This window comes from Quercus lobata, chromosome 12 (assembly GCF_001633185.2).
Source record: "Quercus lobata isolate SW786 chromosome 12, ValleyOak3.0 Primary Assembly, whole genome shotgun sequence".
Classification (NCBI taxonomy): Eukaryota; Viridiplantae; Streptophyta; class Magnoliopsida; order Fagales; family Fagaceae; genus Quercus; species Quercus lobata.
Window position 1 is genome coordinate 13,566,709 of NC_044915.1, and position 21,303 is coordinate 13,588,011.

At 31.9% G+C, this 21,303-nt stretch overlaps 2 protein-coding genes across 9 annotated transcripts; both read right to left on the reverse strand.

Moving 5' to 3' along the window:
- Window positions 1-144: 144 nt before the first annotated feature.
- On the reverse strand, window positions 145-8,714 carry LOC115972117. Of its 4 annotated transcripts, none has more exons than XM_031092280.1 (7): window positions 8,330-8,714; window positions 8,152-8,201; window positions 3,600-6,173; window positions 2,502-3,420; window positions 2,257-2,322; window positions 1,521-1,729; window positions 145-679 (listed from the first exon to the last, which is right to left on the reverse strand). In XM_031092280.1, exons 3-4 carry the CDS (start codon window positions 6,161-6,163, stop codon window positions 2,502-2,504), a joined length of 3,483 nt encoding a protein of 1,160 aa, XP_030948140.1. In that variant the 5' UTR covers window positions 6,164-6,173; window positions 8,152-8,201; window positions 8,330-8,714; the 3' UTR covers window positions 145-679; window positions 1,521-1,729; window positions 2,257-2,322. The 4 variants fall into 4 exon arrangements, with proteins under 4 accessions (XP_030948140.1, XP_030948138.1, XP_030948139.1 ...); XM_031092278.1 differs by having other exon boundaries at window positions 2,485-3,420; XM_031092279.1 differs by having other exon boundaries at window positions 1,521-2,322.
- A 2,333-nt stretch (window positions 8,715-11,047) lies between these two features.
- On the reverse strand, window positions 11,048-14,641 carry LOC115971041. 5 transcript variants are annotated; one of them, XM_031090713.1, is made up of 7 exons: window positions 14,570-14,641; window positions 12,710-14,292; window positions 12,368-12,606; window positions 12,076-12,282; window positions 11,859-11,948; window positions 11,681-11,782; window positions 11,048-11,560 (listed from the first exon to the last, which is right to left on the reverse strand). In XM_031090713.1, the coding sequence occupies exons 2-7, from the start codon at window positions 12,759-12,761 to the stop codon at window positions 11,210-11,212; spliced, it is 1,041 nt and encodes a 346-aa protein (XP_030946573.1). In that variant the 5' UTR covers window positions 12,762-14,292; window positions 14,570-14,641; the 3' UTR covers window positions 11,048-11,209. The 5 variants fall into 5 exon arrangements, with proteins under 5 accessions (XP_030946573.1, XP_030946571.1, XP_030946572.1 ...); XM_031090711.1 differs by having other exon boundaries at window positions 14,425-14,636; XM_031090712.1 differs by having other exon boundaries at window positions 12,710-14,006; window positions 14,193-14,636.
- Window positions 14,642-21,303: the final 6,662 nt, after the last annotated feature.

The window sequence follows — 21,303 nt, forward strand, 5'->3', positions numbered from 1 at the left end:
CATAATAAAAGCTCCAATCTATTCACTCAAATACTAATCAAAGGATAACGAATTTCTCATGAAGATATGCAATCAAGCTAAAACTTGTTGCAATGAACAAAACACAAAACAAGAGCCAACAAGGAACAAGACAAAGAAGAAAAAGAAAAGAAAAGTATCCGCTAAAATTCCATATCCAATTTTCTTAATATTTCCAAACTAGTCTCCTTTTAAAAAGTACACCATAACTCAAATTAAATTAAGACCCTTTTTACAATTCACCAATCAGTTACACCCAAAACACACAAAAACTCCAAAAATCATTCAAAACCCATGAAACTCTAAGACAAAGAGACCCACAACTAAACCATGAAACAACTGCTGATTTTCAAAGATACCCACAACTTGTTTACCAAAATTAAGGAATACCCAGAAGGTAAAATGAAGAGAGATCATCAAAAGTACCTCAATTTAACACAACCAGGAAAGATGTGAACTTTGACACTCCCCAAAGTTGAAGTGTCAGACTTTGAGTTTAGTTGCTTCTTCTATAAAAAATAAAAATAAAAACTTTTTTTCTTTCACATAGTGTCTGGTAAATGCCTTGGACTTAGAAGTTGAACAAAAGAGTGAAGTTGTGCTCTTTTCTGATCACGTTTGTGCCTTCAAGACAAACTACCACTGGTACTTTCAGCATAACCTTCAAAACAAGTAGAAGATAAATAGTTATAACCAAAAGGTGTATAAAATTAAGCACATGGGTTACCTTTGACCCTTCCACAAAAAAACTATCTCAAGCATTAACTTAAAAAGATTTTAATTTTTAGAAAGATGAGGTAATGGGTCTATGTAGATTTTTATACTCCCTCTCCAAATTGAGAGTCCCACTTTGGGAATTTAACAATAAAGTGAAAATGATAAATGGTCAAAAATATACCTCAAAAGCTAAAAATATACTCAGATTTTCTTTTCTTTTTTTAAATGATTCATTTTTTCCCTCCAAAAAGATTAATTCAAGAAGGTTCTAATTTTTTAACTTTACTATTCAAAATGCTACATTTAGGGAAGGCAGGGCGGGGTGAATATTCTTTGTTGGAAAGATTATGGGCAGGTTCATGGTTTACTTTATATCACAGGTTTGCAGTACAGGTGTACTTTCAAATGCTAAGAGAAAAATACAATACATGAAAAGCAACTCACATATATTTTGAGTGAAACTTAATCACGACATTAATTAACGTTTAAGCATACCTATATTAGTTTGAATGAATGCAAATTTTTTTCACTTTTGCAAATAAAAAATGAGAAATAGAAATTTGGATGCGATGTTTAATTTGTAAGTGTAAGAAAATTAGGAGCAAGATAGAATTAAAAGGCAAGCATCCTAATAAACTAGAATATGTCAGGCTTCTTCATGGTTTTACAAGAAAATGGCATCTGATGACACCTTTAAAATTTTAGATTTATATGGAATAATTTACAATAACATTGAATTATAGAAATAAACACAAAAGGAAGGAGAAGAAAGGGAGACTACTCACAGCCTTTGAAGACTAGAAGACCCGAAACCGAAATATTGGAGGGCTTTAACACTTCACCAGCCAAATTGTTCAACTCCACAACAACAGCAGAAGCTAGTTCTTTTGCTTAAAGAAGCCTCTTCAGCCAATTTTTTATTCTACACATATAACCCACTATTCTCCTTTGAAAGCTAAACATGTTCCAACTTAAGTTTCTCATTCTCAATCTCCTATCCAAACAAACAAACACACCAATGAGTTCCAAAAGTGCAAGCACTTGTTAAAATGTAAAATGACACATAAACAATGTGCTTTAATACCAGACAACTGTGCAGTATATTTTGCAAATAAATCAGGAAGTTTCATAGTATGAGTGGGTCAAGCAGCTAGATCTTTTACAAGGATCACACACTAGCCATTTGTGAATTAGATTTACCCAAATGGATTGCCATGATGTAGAAGCCAATGTGTTATTTGCATGTTATAAACAGGAGTTTTAAATTGGGCCAAAAAAGATGAACTCATGATAAGGACAATCAAGTTGCTACCATAATAATCCGACTTTAATAAATCATATTTTCACACATCACAAATTTTCAATCACAAATACTCATATAGGCATAACAACTACTCAATCAATAACTACTAATAAGGAAAAACAATACACAAGTTCTATATCACATACATAATTTAAATTCAAATCTACTCTCTCTAATAATAATAAAATAATGACAAATTCCATAAGAAGATATACAACCAATTTTGCAATGAAAAGTATCTCCCCTTAACATCATCAGTAGCCCAAGGTATGCGACATTTTAACCTGAAATAAAAAGAATAAACCAATATAAAGGTGAACTAAAGTAAATGACAAAAATGTGTACAAAATAGTTTTAACATCCAAGTAAAACTTTAACATTTTTATTTTTCAAAAATACCATAGCTAAGAAGATATGAAAGCTTTATGTATTTAACAAAACTTAACCTGCATCAAAACTCAACTTAATTTTCATCCCTAAGATCTCCAATAGATTCATCATTGCTAGATAAATCTTTTTCCTGATCTGAGCTTGAAACATCGTCATCACTATATGTTTCTTCTTCATTATTGGAATCTGTATCCCATTCCTCATTAGACAAGTCATCATTGATGAACATACTTTCATCAAGTTGCACATATACATCATCAACAGGTATGAAGTCCTCCAAATCTATTGCTGGCACACCATCTCTATGTAACAAAGTTGAGTCTTCATCATTTTCTTGTTGAACAGTTGCATTAACCCCAATGCATTCACTTTCTTGGTATACCGCATCACCATTATCTTCTTCATTTTCTTCATGCACTTTCTCTGTGTCTGTGGGAATATCATACATGTTTCTATGCGTCATATGTTGCACCACTCGCCAACTACTGCCCAATTTGGTATCATTCAAGTAAAAAACTTGTGAAGCTTGGCATGCTAGGATAAATGGGTCAGAATGATACCATGTACGAGATGTATTCACACTTGTACAATGCTCATCCCTTTGCATTCCTGTTCCATCCCTAGTGTCCCACCAATCACACTCAAATAAATATACACGATTATTGCCCATATAGGTTAGCTCCAAAACATTCCTCAACTCACCATAATAGTTAGTTTTTGTTCCACCATCTTCACCCGAAACAAAGACACCGCTATTTTGAGTACGACGAGTATGTTCACGGTCTTTTGTGTGGAACCTAACACCATTCACAATGCAACCTTGGTAAACTGCAACTAGAGCATCAGATCCGCATGCAAGACTATATAATTCTTTTGACACATTTGTCGCATTACTCCCACATATACGATCTTTGAACCAATTTTCGAATTCAACTTCATGCTTATGATCAATGTCAATGATGCCTTCTCCCTGAATCTCCAAATAATGCTCACTACATTATAAATACGTAAAAACACTTCATTTTATTTTTAAGTAACATGAAAATTTTCTTTAAAAAAAAAAATCAATGGATCTTCAGATAACACTTACTACATAATAAAAACATATAAGCACTTCATTTTATTGCTAAGTAACATGTAAATTGAAAAAAAAAATCAATGAAACACTTACGTTTTGTACGAATCAATTTCTGAGCAATTGCTAAGCACATACCATCGAGCCCGTGTGAGATGCGTATCATCAAGTCTTACATATTTTGCTGCTCCTAAAGGACGTACTGGTTGTGAAAAAACAGACAAGCCTACATCCCTTTCCCCCTGGCACCTATCGCTATTCCGCTCCTCACAACTCCATACTGTCTCAATCTCATGAAGATACATGGAGCAAAATGTCAAACATTCAACAGATAAATATCCCTCAGCAATTGACCCTTCTGGACGTGCTCTGTTTCGCACAAACCGCTTTAATTTACCAAGAAACCTTTCAATTGGATACATCCAACGAAATTGAACAGGGCCTGCAAGCTCTACCTCTCGAGGTAAATGAAGAGCTAGATGTACCATTATATCGAAAAAAGCAGGTGGAAATATCATTTCCATTTTGCATAAAATCACAACAATGTCTTCCTTCATTTGATTTAAGACATCTAACTTCAATGTTCGTGAACACAAGTCCTTAAAAAATAAACACAGTTCAGTCAATGTTGTACGTATATTATCATTGAAATATCCACGAATTGCAACAGGAAGTAATCGTTGTAAGAGTACATGAAGATCATGACTTTTCATTCCTGAAATCGTACCCTCATTAGTGTTCACACATCTACTAATGTTAGATGCATACCCATCAGGAAACTTTACATTTTTCAGCCAATCACAGAATCTTGTATTCTCAGCTTTTGTCAATGTATACTTTGCTTGTGGCATTTTTGTAGATGTACCAGTTTTCTGTAAGTGCAGATCTTTACGTATGCCCATATCTTCTAAATCCTTTCGTGCTTTAGAAGTGTCTTTATTTTTCCCTTTTCCACTATCATACATCAGTGTACCTAAGACACTGTCACATATATTCTTCTCAATATGCATGACATCTAAGTTATGTCTCAGTTTCAATGTTGACCAATAAGGTAACTCAAAAAAAATACTTTTCTTTGTCCAATTCAACTCGATCTTCGTGCGTTTTCTTTTTCTTGTAGCTTCATCATCTCCAAATTGCACTTTTGGAACATTCATTAGTTGTTGTAACAGTTGATCTCCTGATAATTCATTAGGAGCAATCCTATACTCTTCAGTTCCATCAAAAAATTCTTTTTTTTTGCGCCAGTTATGCTCCTGAGGTAAGAATCGACGATGACCCATATAACACAATTTGTGGCTAGACTTCAAATAACTCGACTCTGTATTCTCGTTACATATGGGACATGCTAACTTTCCCTTGGTAGACCACCCAGATAAGTTCGCATATGCAGGAAAATCATTTATAGTCCATAATAACGCTGCATGCAACTTAAATGAATGTTGCGTTGATGCGTCATACGTCTTGATGCCTTCATTCCATAATTCTTTTAAATCATCCACCAACGGTTGCAAGTACACATCAATTTTGTTTCCAGGTGCCTTACGTCCAGGAATAAGTAAGGACAAAATCATATATGGATCCTTCATACACCTCCATGGAGGTAAATTATACGGCATAAGTACTACTGGCCACATGCTATATGATGTACTCATGTTACCAAATGGATTAAACCCATCGCTTGCTAAACCAAGTCGCACATTGCGGGAATCTGCAGCAAACCAAGCATGTTTTTTATCAAACTCTTTCCACACTATTGAATCGGCAGGATGTCTAAGGTAATCTCCATCTTCAAGTCGCTCATCTTTGTGCCACCTCATGTCTTTAGCTATATCTTTCGACATAAACAATCGCTGCAACCTTGGTTTAATTGGAAAATACCTTAAGACCTTCCAGGGAATTTTTTTACCTTTACCAGTGTCCTCTTTCCATCTTGAAGTATGACATTTTGGGCATTCTTCTTTATCAGCATGTTCCTTCCAAAAAAGTGTACAGACTTTTTTGCATACATGTATCAACTCATAGCTAAAACCCAAGTCTCGCCTAAACTGCTTCGCTTCATAATACGATTTTGGCAATGACTCCCCATCTGGGAGTGCCTGCTTTATCAAGTCAATCATCAAATCAAACGACTTATCACTCCAATTGCAAAGTGTCTTTATATGAAGCAGCTTCATACAAAAAGAGAGTTTAGAAAACTTCTTGCAACCTGGATAAAGCTCACGTTGGGCATCTTCCCACAACTGATCAAAAGGTCTTGCTTTGTGATCATTGTTTGATGGACCTGGAGAAGTGGAGGATTCACCTATATTTGCATCTGGAAATGTCCCCCTATAAATGTCATCTAACATTTCTCCAACGTCATCAATGTCCTCTGCTTGTGAATTATTATCATTATGCTTAGCTTGCACATGTTTAAAAAACGGATCTTCTTCCCCATGAAATATCCATTCGGTGTAATTCAAATCAAATCTATTCAAAATCAAATGAGTCTCCACCGCATCTATATGTTGATAATATCGATTTGTGCATTTACGACATGGACACTTAATCCTACCAACTCGATCCGCATGATCACGTGCCATGTTAATGAACTGCTTAACACCTTCACTATATCGTGTACTAGTTCTATCAGTTTCATGCATCCAACTTTTATCCATCTTGATGTCCCTATCATAATTTCAACAAACATATTCTTATTGGAAATGAAGTGGGTCGATGAGTTAAACAAGTTCTCTATTATGATGTCTCTATCATAATTCATAAATATAAAAGAAGTGAACTACTTACCAAGTATAACCCAATTTTCTTCATAAATAAAATCAATTAAAAAATATAAACAAAATTGCTTGTTATAGAAACAACAACAATCATAATAGACTATTTTCAACTAGTCCGATCAATTCATTGTACAAGACTTCAAGTGCCTCAAAAACAAATTAATATTTTTTTATCAGTAAAAATAATAATTATAATAAATATGTACATTGTACATACTAAATTTATAAAATTTCAGGGTGACACCCATAGTTTCAAAACCAGACTTGATCAGTTGATTCAACTAGTTTAGCCAAACCTATATGAATCAACTAGTTTAGCCATACCTATACCAAACCAATGATTACCCTAAAACCGAAAAAATTCAAAAACTAGTCAAAATTAGTAAATAGAAGGTTCAATCTCCAAAACTGTGTACCAAACAAATAACTATTGCACAATGAAAATGTATAGAAAAAAAAGTTAAGAAGGTAAAAAGTAAAAGATTAAATTTTTATTAATCTAAGAACTGATATTAAAAAAGTGAATATTTTATTTTCTAAAAAAAATAGTAAATATTTTAATTTTTAATTTCAATATTTAAAAAATTATTAGACCATTGGCATTGTAATTATTGAGGAATAAAATCATTACTTCGTAGGCATTAAAGTTGAATGATTTCACCCTTTTTTGCTTTTGTACCAACGAGAGGTCTGGACTCAAGGCTCAAATGTACCTATCCCAAAAGGTTGGTAAGATGAATAAATTTAATTTATCATTATTTTGACATTATTAATAATCATTATCTGAACTGAAACGGAACCACTGAACTAGATTTATTAACAATGAAAGATAAAAGGCATTAGCAACCAAAGAAAAGTATTTTGGGTGGGCCAGAAGCCAGACCAATAGATCGCTTCAACTAAATTGTATCCATCGTTGCATGTAAAAAGCTTTGCGCAACATATGACTCCCCACTCCCCACCCCAACAAAAAAATTATAATAAAAATGTAAATGTCAATTTGAACGCCTACCCGTGTCAAGACTCCACACAACCTCCCCAACTAACAAGGAAGAATAATTCTCCTCTAAAAAAACAAGGAAGAATATTACTCCTATTAAAAAATTAATAAGTCTAAATATAGGACAAATTTCATATTCAAAACTGTGCATGAGACTTTTATCTTGTATGGCTTCTTGTTCATCAAAAAAAAGTCTTGTATGGCTTCTAAATTAGTATAAAAAATAAAGAATAACTCGTCTTCTTTACTTTTTTTTTTTTTTATATATATATTTTTTTCAATTATAGAAGTAATAGATTGTGATATCTGCGTCAATGGAAATGATGTTTAGAGTCCAAATCAATTTCACAATTATCTGTCTATTCTTTTTATATAAGATTATATCAAACCTTATTCAATATGAAAAACAATTATTACGTCATAGAGAATAGCTTATTTTAGAAAATAAGGATTATCTTCAATTCAAACAAAAAAAAAAATCATCAATGACTAAAACATTTTTAGCTAACAAATTAGTTGAGCAATTGTATTGTTTACCTACATGGGAGATATGAACATGACGAAATTCATCCATAAAAGACAACATATTGTAAACAATTGAAGCAAACTAAACGTAAGAGGGGTAAAATGTCTGGGAAATAATGAGCGAGTCATCTTCAATAACGAGCGAGTCATCTCCAAAATTAACTATTTTAGGTCTACTTTATGTTAATTTTAGGATTAGAAATAAACAAATATCAATATATTTGACAATATTTCAGAAACAAAATCAAAAATAATAATAAATATAAGACAGTCCAATTAGTGTAATTGAACTCTCTTCAACCACAAAATAACTATAGAGATAAAAACAATACGAATATCTAACCTTTACACGCTTTGTAGCGACAACCCAATTACGTTTTCCAAATCGCTAACCTGCAAAATACAACAGAAAAAAAACACTCTCAATGCTCAATTATGTTTCCCAATTACGAATTCAAGGGTTGAAGGCAAAGAAGCCGAAGGAAATAAACAGACCAAACTGTTCAACATTGAGAGTGTACCTGATCGACGCCAGAGTCTATGACAATTGAATGGATATTTCGAACTTGTTCAAACAGTGATAGAAGAGGAAGGTTCTCTTTTCTTTTCTTTTTTGCATTCACTCACCGGTGTGATTAGTGAAACCCTAGAAATTGAAATTAAAATGGGAATTGAATCTGAGGGGTGGGATTGGAAATCTGTGGAAATTGAAAGCTGTAGAATTGAGATTTAAGAAGATCTGGAAAGGGTGTAGTCTGTGTAGAAAATTTGAGAAGAGGAAGACGAACACCCAAAGCGTGTAGGTTAGATAGTTGTATTGGTTTTTGGTTTGGCTTAGAGATGAGGAAGCATTCTGAGACCCTGTCGGCTTACACGCCCACATAAATGAAGCCTAGTCTAGTTTAATTGAAAACCACGTCCACATCAATAAAGCCAATAAAGCCTAGTGCACATAAATAAAGCCTAGTCTAGTTCCTTTTTTTTTTTTTTTTTTTTTTTTACTGAAGAAGATAGAATTGATATATTAAAAAATAGCAAGAGCACAACAATATAAGAATAGGTCCTGAGCCACAACAAGCCTACCCGCCTACGCTGCAGGACAAGAAGCAGGCTAAACACTGCCACAAACAGAAGACATGACTAAAGGAAAATAAATAAATAAAAATAAATAAAAAAATGCTGCGGCAGGCCAAGTCTAGTTTAGTTGTGAATTATGTCCACATAAATAAAGCCTAGTCTAGCCTACATAGTAGAGATGGCAGATGCTTTACTTTTAAGTGTACTTTACCATTTTTACTCTTTTTCTATCAATTAATTTGGGGGCACGTTTTACTCTTTTTCCATCAATTAATTTGGGTGACACGGCATGTGTGGTATATATCACTATTCTAACTTTTCAAGAATAACTACCAAAAAAAACTCAAAATACATAAAAAATATTTTGAGATATTAAAATTTTGTAAGGTTATTTAAGATATTCTACAATAAAATATTTTAAAAATTATAAGATTTCAAAATGATTTAACTAAGAGTATAACAGTTAAGGGTATTTTCTCAGTTTTAAAGTTGAGGGAGTAATAAAATTATCCCAAACTTAATTTTCTTTTGGTGTAAAACTATCTTTTTATTTTATTTTATTACTTTAAATTTTAAACGGTGTGCAAAAAAAAAAAAATCAACCCAAGAAAAATGTGCTTGAAAATGTGAATTTTGGCTTACTAAATTTGACTAAATGAAGAAAAGAAAAGAAAAAAATCTAGGAACACAATCTAATCTAATATTTTATTAGATTATTTTGACCTATAAGGAACTTACACCTCAATAATTATAAAAATATTGTAATAACAACAAAATGTCATGACATTTTCACAATACACAATACAGTACCTTTATTTTTAATTGTGCTAGTTCTTGGTTTGATATTTTATTATTTTATTTTAGTTTGACCTAAAAAGAATTGTCACGTGTTACAATATATTCACAATATCTCTATATTTGTATTGTACTTGCAATGAAAATTTATATTGTAGACATATAAAAATTGACAAATATTGTACACATTTGCAAAATTTATACAATATTTACCATTGTTTTACAAATATGTTTAATATTTGTTACTTTTTGTGTCTAAATTTTACACTATAAGCTTACATTATAAAGGTACAAAGTAAACATATAAAATCATTAAAAAAAAAAAAAAAAACGAATACAAACTCAATCCAAACTGGCGTACTTGAAGGAAAAAAAAATGCTCACCAATTCTCCTTATTTTAAAGGTTTTAGATAATAGTATTAAATACTAAGTGTTACGTCTATAATATATTTACAATACTTTTTCAACAAATTTTTAACGAAAAGTTATTAATGATTCTAATTTGAACCCATCATTAAATTTTTTTTTTTTCTCACCAATAATAGTAAATAATAACTTGCTACTTAAGATAAGAGATTTATTGTGAAAATTTTGTGGACATAACTTTTTTTAATATTAAAAGTTTTTCTTTCTCACCTGTAGCTAGAGACATTTGCTCTTTTTATATACTTAGTAGATAATTTATACGGTAATTTTATTTTCCTTTTCCTTGATGATTTCTTCATGCATTTATTGTAAAAAGAATTTTTGAACAAGTTGCATTGTTATAGTTATGTACGTGAGTCAGTTCTTAATTTTGTCTCCAAAAATCAAATCCTAATTTCTTATAGTTATGTACTTGAGTCAGTTCTGATGAACATTAACACTCCCCATAATTTAGGGATGGCACTTAAAATGATTGTGATCTTTTTCATGCAAAAATCCCTTTCAAAAACCTCTCAACTCCACTTCTCATATCTACAAAATACTTTTTCCTTGTAAACTAAGACGCAAAAGTGAAAGCTCAAACTGAAGATAACTTATTTTTCCTAAACTATTACATCACAGGAACGGTAAAAGATCCATAAACCAGTTCATAAACCACACACACATTCAGTTAGCAGTACAATTAAGTAAATAGAATAAATAAATGAAATCCCCACTATCATTTCCTAATTGATTTTCCAAACCTACAACTTCCACCACTGAAAATTTAGGCACCGGTTTTTGAAAAGTTAAAAGATATAACTTAATTGGAGCATACCAACAAAAAACAGAAACAGTAAATGATAGTGATAAAAAATGGAGATTATGTTTGGTAAACAAAATGGAAAGACCTGGGAAACCATCAAAGGAATAAAGGCAATAACTACTAATAAGGAAAAACAATTCCCAAGTTCAATATCACATACATAATTTTAATTCCAATCTATTGTCTCAAATACTAATAAAGTAATAACAAGTTCTTCATAAAGTAATAACAAAGTCTTCATAAAGTAATAACAAAGTCTCAAATACTAATATACTAATAAACTAATCACCTTATAGACTAGCTACCAAACCTTGCCATCAGTATAGCTAGTTGCTGACGTTGTTCCTCTACCTGACTCTGCAACTGTGCCACTTGGTTTTGTGTTTCAGCAAGTTTTTGATCCGACTCACCCTGTTTTTGCTCCGCATCAGACAGTTTCAGCATCGTATTGGACAAATCTTGCTTGCAGGTTTCCAACTCCATATTCATGCTTGTCTCATATCGCAAATGAGAAGAAGGGGTTGGGGTCGGAATCACAAATTTCCCCATCCCTCTTACAAAGCCTCGCCTTGTCCCTAGCACTTCTGTAAAAATTTCCTCCTCAGTGCTTTGGTTCTCTTCATCAGCTACTTTTTCTATCATTAGATTCTGCACAAGTGACAAAATTTTACTAAATAATTTATGCAATTAATTCAAGATTTACTCTATAAATTATCTATATGAAATCAAACTTTGATATATATGAATACAAATTGGAATATTAATTACGTAATTTTCTTCACTGGTAGTAGTCACAAAAGAACCATCTTTCTTTGTGCGGGTCATCTTATAAAAATCCACTTTTCCAATCTCTTTACCACCTTGTTTTTTCTGCACATAATAAAGATAAAATTAACATGTATACACTAGCATTATTATAAATAATAAAGAATTAAATTGTTGCAACCTCTTCATAGTAAGCAATAAATGATTTGGATCCACAAGTGTGACCAGTTTTGTTCTTTCCTCTGTTCTCCTTATTCCGGTCAGACTTTTTCTAACAAGTATTAGATAAAAAAGAAAAAAGATAATTAAAACGAAGAGAATTAACAATCATAACAAAAAATATATGAAAATATACTTGTGTTGAAAATTATTAACATTCTAGTATGAACAAGATTTACCTTCCATGAGGTTGTTTCATATAGATCACATAAAGCATCCCATTTGTCCTGTGTCAAATCTGGTGGAACATTGGCCCTCACTTCCTCCTTACTAAATGGCAAGTACTCCTTGTAATAGTTACTCCGAACATTATTATAGCAACTTGACAATGAAATCTCCATACACATCTTATCCTCAACGCGATTTGAGTCCAACGTGAAATCAGCCTAAAACATAATAATTAAAAAAACAATTATCATTCATTTTTTTACACAAATTTTAAATACCATAGCCTTTGTAGTAACAACTTACCACCAAACGATTCTTCAACATTTGTCGGTGTTCTTGTGGGGCCTTAGACCAAGATTCATAGCTAAGGTTCGCATGTTCACGAACGATGAAGCCCACCCTTCTTGTAAACACACCAGCATTTTCACCCACAGGTCCTTTGGCCCCTGGAGGGATGGTTATCGGAACGAGTCCATTTTCCCTCAATTTTTTAAACTTGGTGCATAGATTTCTACCTCTTTTCCGTTTGTTGGGCATATTAACTATTAGGAAAAATAAGATAGCATAGTCAGTAACATTTTGGCAACGTTATACAAATTCTATACTAACAAAGACAACTACATGAAAGACTAAACTTGCACTAACCAGATGCAGTAGGGACAACCATCTCGTGTGATGGTCCATCAGGTGGAGACATTCTTCTTAGGGGGGCCAAAAACTAATATATATTGACAGAGAGAGAGGAAGACAACAAATAATATAATTGACAAAGAAAAACAATCATTGTAAAGAAAATAAAGTAAAAGAATTTAAAGCAAATGAAAAACCATTAACACAAACGAAATATCACTTATCTAAAAAACAAATCATTCATAGTGGACTTAAAGAAAAAGAATTTAAATGGATACACAACATGGACATCCAAACAACAGAGTCTCCGGTTCTTTCTTAGGTGATGGAACTTAATTTCCCAAAAGAAAATCTTAGGTGAAGTAAGGATTAGAATTCACAAAGCTAGTAGGATACTACAATGACATCATCTAGATAAAAAAAGTCACTCTAATCATTTCCTTCTACTCTTTATTTTTAGTTATAATATAAACAAAAACCAAAAAACAAAATGCTTTCCATATCTGTTGAGAGAAGATTGTTAGTGACCAAAGAACTTTTACCAGTGAACTTCTTCCATCCCCATAAAAAGGAACTAGACACAATTTTTCTTTAATTATTGAGCCAACTAAATAAAAGTTCAAACAATTAACATTTTTGGTATCATCATTTATCACCATAAACAAAAGATTACTTTAGAAACCCATTTGAAGGAAATAGAAAAAAAGAAAAAAAATCCCAAATGTCCACATTTAAATAAATCTATTTTCTACGTGCAGTTGACTATAAATATTGAACTATCCCCAACCCACCGAAGGATCAATTTTGAACCAATCAGTTTTGACCATGACGACTCATGAAAACAACTATAATTGGAGAAAATGAAAATAAATTAAGGTAAGAATAAAAAGTAAATTTTAGAATTTGGATATTATATTATATTGTTGATCAAGTGATGTCGATTAAAAAGCTATTGTCAGGCCAACTAATAAGTAATAAAATTTATGCCACTTTTTAACAATTTTCCTATTTTAATAAGTTGAAAACTTGAGAACACTAAGAACAAAATTAACCAGAAGTAAAGAAAAAAAAAATACCTGAACAGCAGTGAATCTACAGGTTTAGCGGGTATGTGAGAAAGAACGAGAGAGATGATGAGTGATATATAATTGGCGGTAATGACTGAGAAAGACATGGGATCATGCTCATCATGGGACTACAAAATCCGTTATATTAGGTGTTTTTTTCATTCCCATTTTCCCTCCAAATACAAACAATCCTGACCCATTTTCCCTCCAAATTCAAACAATCCTTTCTCTCAAACATCTCTAAACTGCAGTCAAAAGCAAAAATAAATTAAATTAAAATAAAATAAAATAATTTCCCTCCAAATATAATTTTCGGCCCATCCCCTAACCCATTTTCCCTCCAAATACAAACAATCCTTTCTCTCAAATATTTCTAAACTGCAGTCAAAAGCAAAAAATAAATAAATAAATAAAATTAAAAAAGACAGAACCCATCTGGGATGCATTGAGGAGGAAGATGAGAAAAGATTATGCGCAAATCCGCCCCAATTTTGTGCAAATCCGCCTCTTGCTCTTGCTGTTTGCATAGCTCTAAGTGGTAAAAATAAAAAGAATAAGAACATAAAAAGAGATGAGCTTTACAGACTTAGGCAGCAAAATGAAGAAGAAGATAGGTAGTGAATGAACATAAACTATAATGCTTGAATCTTGAAATTTACAGACTTGGGGAGCAAAGATGAGACGTGGGAACTCAAATATTTCCTTGAGAATATAAACTATAACACTTCCCAGCTGTATTACTAGCCTATAGCTACTATTACTCACTTATGTAGCTACTATTTTTTTCTTTTACATAAAAAGTCAGAACCTTGGAATTGAGACGATGATAGGACGTCTCAAGGACACTGCCCCCATTGAATGCTCAAGTAACCTGCTCACTTTTTTGCTGAATTTTTTTTTTTTTTGTTTTGGCTGGATAGTTAGCTGCTCACATGTACACTTTTTTAATATTTATATCCAACTTAACATTAGTTTTGTCCTTTTTGATGTGCTTGACCCAAAGTATCTCATGAAACCTTTTTATTAATTTATTTTGAATAAAATAATGTTATATTTTACTTATGTCTGACATCTTTTCTTTTTTTTATTACTTTTTTTTAATACTTTAAATACGGTACATCAAAATAATATCAAATATTTAAATAGATTTATAATTTTAATCTTAATAAAAAATAAAATTTATTACCATGTGCCATCTAAAAAAGGTTTGTATTTTTAATATAAATGTATAATGAATTTATAAAAAAATTAAGATTTTAACTAAAACTTAAGAATCAAAAATATTAAAAAACTTTTATAATTTATAAATATTTTTAACAAATTGTGTGGCCTTGAACTTTTACCAAAATGTGTATATATATATATATATATAAATTTATAAAATAGTAAAACTCTGAGATGGTATGCAATGACTATAAATAAATTTTATTTATACCCATAATTATAATCTTCTTACTAGCTAGCAGTGCTTCAAAACTAAGTATATATATAAGTAATATGTTTTTAAAAGTAAATAGTTTTATATATTTTGAAATCCGAAACGTCTTAAAATAGTACATCGAAATTGGTCAGTATTAAAATATTTCAATCCATTGGATAAATCGAAATGGGATCCTAAACAGTATTCATAACATTGGATAGAACATAGCTATACAAGTACACAACATATGTCCATCACGCACTATCCTTAGATTTGAAATCTAACCATTGGATTCGAATAGTGCAATGAAAGGTTCATTCTAGTAAATAAAGGTCACAATCAAACGGTTGGATTGAGAGAAATGTGCGGTCAAGTTTAGTTCAAGTTGGTCAAACCCGATCAAACTTAATAGATGGTCTCGAAACCACTAGAATTGGTAAAATTTATATTCAAATCTTGATCATTAGGATTGAAGAGTATGGTGACATATTGGTGTTTGTGAAATTTGAGAACAATTGAATGGTCAGATTGAGAGAACATAGTCATATAGTACACAACACATGTCCATCACACGGCATCTTTAGATTTGAAATCTAACCGTTGGATTCGAAAAGTGTAATTAAAGGTTCATTCTAGTAAATTATGGTCACAATCAAACGGTTAGATTGAGAGAAATTTGCGGTCAAAGTTTAGTTAAAGTTGGTCAAACCCGATCAAACTTAATAGATGGTCTCGAGACCACTAGACTTGGTGAAATTCATATTCAAATTTTGATCATTGGGATTGAAGAGTATGGTGACATATTGGTTTGGTGAAATTTGAGAACAATTGGATGATCAGATTCAGAGAACATAGCCATACAGGTACACAACATATGTCCATCACATGCCATTCTTAGATTTGAAATCTAACCGTTGGATTTGAAGAGTGCAATGAAAGGTTAATTCTAGTAAATTATGGTCACAATCAAACGGTTGGATTTAGAGAAATGTGCGGTCAAGTTTAGTTCAAGTTAGTCAAACCCGATCAAACTTAATAGATGGTCTCGAAACCACTAGAATTGGTAAAATTCATATTCAAATCTTGATCATTAGGATTGAAGAGTATGGTGACATATTGGTGTTTATGAAATTTGAGAACAATTGAATGGTCAGATTGAGAGAACATAGTCATATAGTACACAACACATGTCCATCACGCGGCATCTTTAGATTTGAAATCTAACCGTTGGATTCGAAAAGTGTAATTAAAGATTCATTCTAGTAAATTATGGTCACAATCAAACGATTAGATTGAGAGAAATTTGCGGTCAAAGTTTAGTTAAAGTTGGTCAAACCCGATCAAACTTAATAGATGATCTCGAGACCACTAGACTTGGTGAAATTCATATTCAAATTTTGATCATTGGGATTGAAGAGTATGGTGACATATTGGTGTTGGTGAAATTTGAGAACAATTTGATAGTCAGATTGAGAGAACATAGTCATACATGTACACAACATATATCCATCACACACCATCCTTAGATTTCAAATCTAACTGTTGGATTCGAAGAGTGCAATGAAAGGTTAATTCTAGTGAATTATGGTCACAATCAAACGGTTGGATTTAGAGAAATGTGCGGTCAAAATTTAGTTAAAGTTGGTCAAACCCGGTCAAACTTAATAGATGGTCCTGAGACAACTGGACTTATTGAAATTCATATTCGAATCTTGATCATTGGGATTGAAGAGTATGGTGACATATTGAATTGGTGAAATTTGAGAACAATTAGATGGTCAGATTGAGAGAACATAGCTATACAGATACACACCCCATGTCCATCATGCGCCATCCTTAGATTTCAAATCTAATTGTTGGATTCGAAGAGTGCAATGAAAGGTTAATTCTAGTAAATTATGATCACAATCAAACGGTTGGATTTAGAGAAATATGCGGTCAAAATTTAGTTAAAGTTGGTCAAACCCGATCAAACTTAATAGATGGTCTCGAAACCACTAGACTTGGTAAAATTTATATTCAAATCTTGATCATTAGGATTGAAGAGTATGGTGACATATTGGTGTTGGTGAAATTTAAGAACAATTGAATGGTCAGATTGAGAGAGCATAGTCATACAGTACAGACCACATGTCCATCACGCGGCATCTTTAGATTTGAAATCTAACCGTTGGATTCAAAAAGTGCAATTAAAGGTTCATTCTAGTAAATTATGGTTACAATCAAACGGTTAGATTAAGAGAAATTTGCGGTCAAAGTTTAGTTAAAGTTGGTCAAACCCGGTCAAACTTAATAGATGATCCCGAGACCACTAGACTTGGTGAAATTCATATTCAAATTTTGATCATTGGGATTGAAGAGTATGGTGACATATTGGTTTGGTGAAATTTGAGAACAATTGGATGATCAGATTGAGAGAACATAGCCATACAGGTACACAACATATGTCCATCAAATGCCATTCTTAGATTTGGAATCTAATCGTTGGATTCGAAGAGTGCAATGAAAGGTTAATTCTACTAAATTATGGTCACAATCAAACGGTTGGATTTAGAGAAATGTGCGGTCAAAGTTTAGTTAAAGTTGGTCAAACCTGGTCAAACTTAATAGATGATCTCGAGACCACTAGACTTGGTGAAATTCATATTCAAATTTTGATCATTGGGATTGAAGAGTATGGTGACATATTGGTTTGGTGAAATTTGAGAACAATTGGATGATCAGATTGAGAGAATATAGCCATACAGGTACACAACATATGTCCATCACATGCCATTCTTAGATTTGAAATCTAACCGTTGGATTCAAAGAGTGCAATGAAAAGTTAATTCTAGTAAATTATGGTCACAATCAAACGGTTGGATTTAGAGAAATGTGCGGTCAAAGTTTAGTTAAAGTTTGTCAAACCCAATCAAACTTAATAGATGGTCCCGAGACCACTGGACTTGGTGAAATTCATATTCGAATCTTGATCATTAGGATTGAAGAGTATGGTGACATATTGGTGTTGATGAAATTTGAGAACAATTGGATGGTCAGATTGAGAGAACATAGCCATACACGTACACAACATATATCCATCACGTCTAACCGTTGGATTCGAAGAGTTTAATGAAAGGTTAATTCTAGTAAATTATGGTCACAATCAAACGGTTGGATTTAGAGTAATGTGCGGTCAAAGTTTAGTTAAAGTTGGTCAAACCCGATCAAACTTATTAGATAGTCTCAAGACCACTGGACCTGGTGAAATTCATATTCGAATATTGATCATTAGGATTGAATAGTATGGTGACATATTGGTGTTGGTGAAATTTGAGAACAATTTGATTGTCAGATTGAGAGAACATAGTCATACATGTACACAACATATATCCATCACGCGCCATCCTTAGATTTCAAATCTAACTGTTGGATTCGAAGAGTGCAATGAAAAGTTAATTCTAGTAAATTATGGTCACAATCAAACGGTTGGATTTAGAGAAATGTGCGGTCAAAATTTAGTTAAAATTGGTCAAACCCGATCAAACTTAATAGATGGTCCTGAGACAACTAGACTTATTGAAATTCATATTCGAATCTTGATCATTGGGATTGAAGAGTATGGGGACATATTAAATTGGTGAAATTTGAGAACAATTAGATGGTCAGATTGAGAGAACATAGCTATACAGATACACACCACATGTCCATCACGCGCCTTCCTTAGATTTCAAATCTAATTGTTGGATTCGAAGAGTGCAATGAAAGGTTAATTCTAGTAAATTATGATCACAATCAAACGGTTGGATTTAGAGAAATATGCGGTCAAAGTTTAGTTAAAGTTGGTCAAACCCGGTCAAACTTAATAGATGGTCCCGAGACCATTGGACTTAGTGAAATTCATATTCAAAACTTGATCATTAGAATTGAATAGTATGGTGACATATTGGTGTTGGTGAAATTTGAGAACAATTCGATAGTCAGATTGAGAGAACATAGTCATACAGGTACACAACATATATCCATCACGCATCATCCTTAGATTTGAAATCTAACCATTGGATTTGAAGATTGTAATGAAATGTTAATTCTAGTAAATTATATTCACAATTAAACGGTTGGATTTAGAGAAAGAGGCGGTCAAAGTTTAGTTAAAGTTGGTCAAACCCAATTAAACTTAATAGATGGTCATTTGACCATTGGACTTGGTGAAATTTATATTCAAATCTTGATCATTAGGATTGAAGGGTATGGTGACATATTGGTGTTGGTGAAATTTGAGACCAATTCAATGGACAAATTAAGAGAACATAGCCATATAGATACACAACACATATCCATCTCACACCATACTTAAATTTGAAATCTAACCGTTGGACTTGAAGAGTGTAATGAAATGTTAATTTAGTAAATTATGGTCACAATCAAACTGTTAGATTTAGAGAAAGGCACAGTTAAAGTTTAGTTAAAGTTGGTCAAACCTGATCAAACTTAATAGATGGTCTTGAGACCACTAGACTTTGTGAAATTAGGTTTAGTAGGAAGGTTTTCAGTGGATTATTGGGTATTGGAGTAGTTGTTAGAAAATGTTAATAAATAAATAATTTTGAAAGATGATGAACATCTTGTTAACATTGACTTAGATAAAATTGATTAGGCAAAATGATGAAAAAATTTATTATTTTGGCTCATATATCACGTATTATTACTTTTGATTTTAATTAATTTGAATATGTATGTTATAAATATATTTTAATTTGATTTATTTACTTACTTTTGGTAAATATCATTACATAATTGATGATTGAATTGGTTATTAGTTGAATATATTGTGAATTTATAATGAATATACCTTTCATATATTTATAATGAATTTATTAGTTTGGTAAATATTGACTAATACATTTCTTATGACACATGATACAAAAAAATAAAAAATTGATTCCCAATACGATTCACATTTTGATAACTATGAGAATTAGTCAGTATTTTGAGTGGAATTAGAACGTTCTCAATTTTTATTATTTTATCGATTTCAAGTTTCAAATGGGTAACATTATGATTTGAGAGTATATTGAAGCAACAAGCCCTCCGTTGTCTCATATATATATATATATTTTTTTTAACGGATTTGAAAGTTTTAAATTACTTTGGAGGCTGCAAGTTTATTTTGGTCATTATATAAGTTTAGGGGTATTTTGGTCATTTTGACGAGGTTAATGGTATTTTAATCATTTCAAACATTTTAAAGGAATTTATGTCATTTTTAATATTTGAAGAAGCATTTGGAGGATTTGATAAAAAAATAAAAATCATATTATATCAAAATTGTTTTGGTCACATATTAGTGACGACAATCTTTGTCTTTATTAAAAGATCCCTTATAGCGACGACCTAATTCATTGCTAATATAAAATCTGCTTCCCTCCAATAATTCCCACCACTTTTTGAGAGTGAAAATTTTACCCTCCATTATATTTAGGTAGATATATTTGCGATGACATGTTATGTCATCACTAATAGCATTCTAATAGCGACCACTAATGTGCCATCACTAATAAATAAAGCATATATATAATATATTTACTATATATTTTTGGCCACATATCTGTGACGAAATATAAGGTTGTCACTAAAGATGATTATTAGCGATGATAGATGTTGTCATTAAAATACACCTTATTTTAGCGACATAAATGTCGTCACAACAAAATTTATTGTCATTGCTAAAAGTTTCCCTCCATTTTTCCAAAAGTAAATAAAATTCCCTCCATGGCGTTAGCGATGACTTATTAGTGACTACCTTAGTGTCGTCGCTACAATACACTCATTAGCGATGACCATATATTTTCGTCGCTGATGTATGCTTAATAGTGACGACTTTTTGGTCGTCGCTAAAACATTGGTCGCAAAAGACCAAAATTCTTGTAGTGTGGGTTAATGAGTTTATATTAAAATGACAAGTCAACCCAACTTAACACAAATAATGAATTGAGTCGTCTCAAATTAATTGCCTAGTTTAACACAAAATTAGTCTAATAATTAATCCAGGACCATAAACTATTTCATAACTTTTTTTTCCTCATGACTTTGAAATGATAACTATGACTAGTTGTCTATCACGAGTCCAAATCTTCTATTTC

What these genes read in the sequence shown, in the direction of transcription:
- LOC115972117 (XM_031092280.1), bottom strand. Translation starts at nt 6,163, where the DNA reads ATGGATAAAAGTTGGATGCATGAAACTGATAGAACTAGTACACGATAT. An exon ending in GAAATTGATTCGTACAAAAC is followed by an intron (nt 3,421 to 3,599) that starts GTAAGTGTTTCA and finishes TTTATAATGTAG; the next exon opens with TGAGCATTATTTGGAGATTC.
- LOC115971041 (XM_031090713.1), bottom strand. Translation starts at nt 12,761, where the DNA reads ATGTCTCCACCTGATGGACCATCACACGAGATGGTTGTCCCTACTGCA. An exon ending in GGTTGTCCCTACTGCATCTG is followed by an intron (nt 12,607 to 12,709) that starts GTTAGTGCAAGT and finishes TTTTCCTAATAG; the next exon opens with TTAATATGCCCAACAAACGG. An exon ending in ATGAAACAACCTCATGGAAG is followed by an intron (nt 11,949 to 12,075) that starts GTAAATCTTGTT and finishes AATACTTGTTAG; the next exon opens with AAAAAGTCTGACCGGAATAA.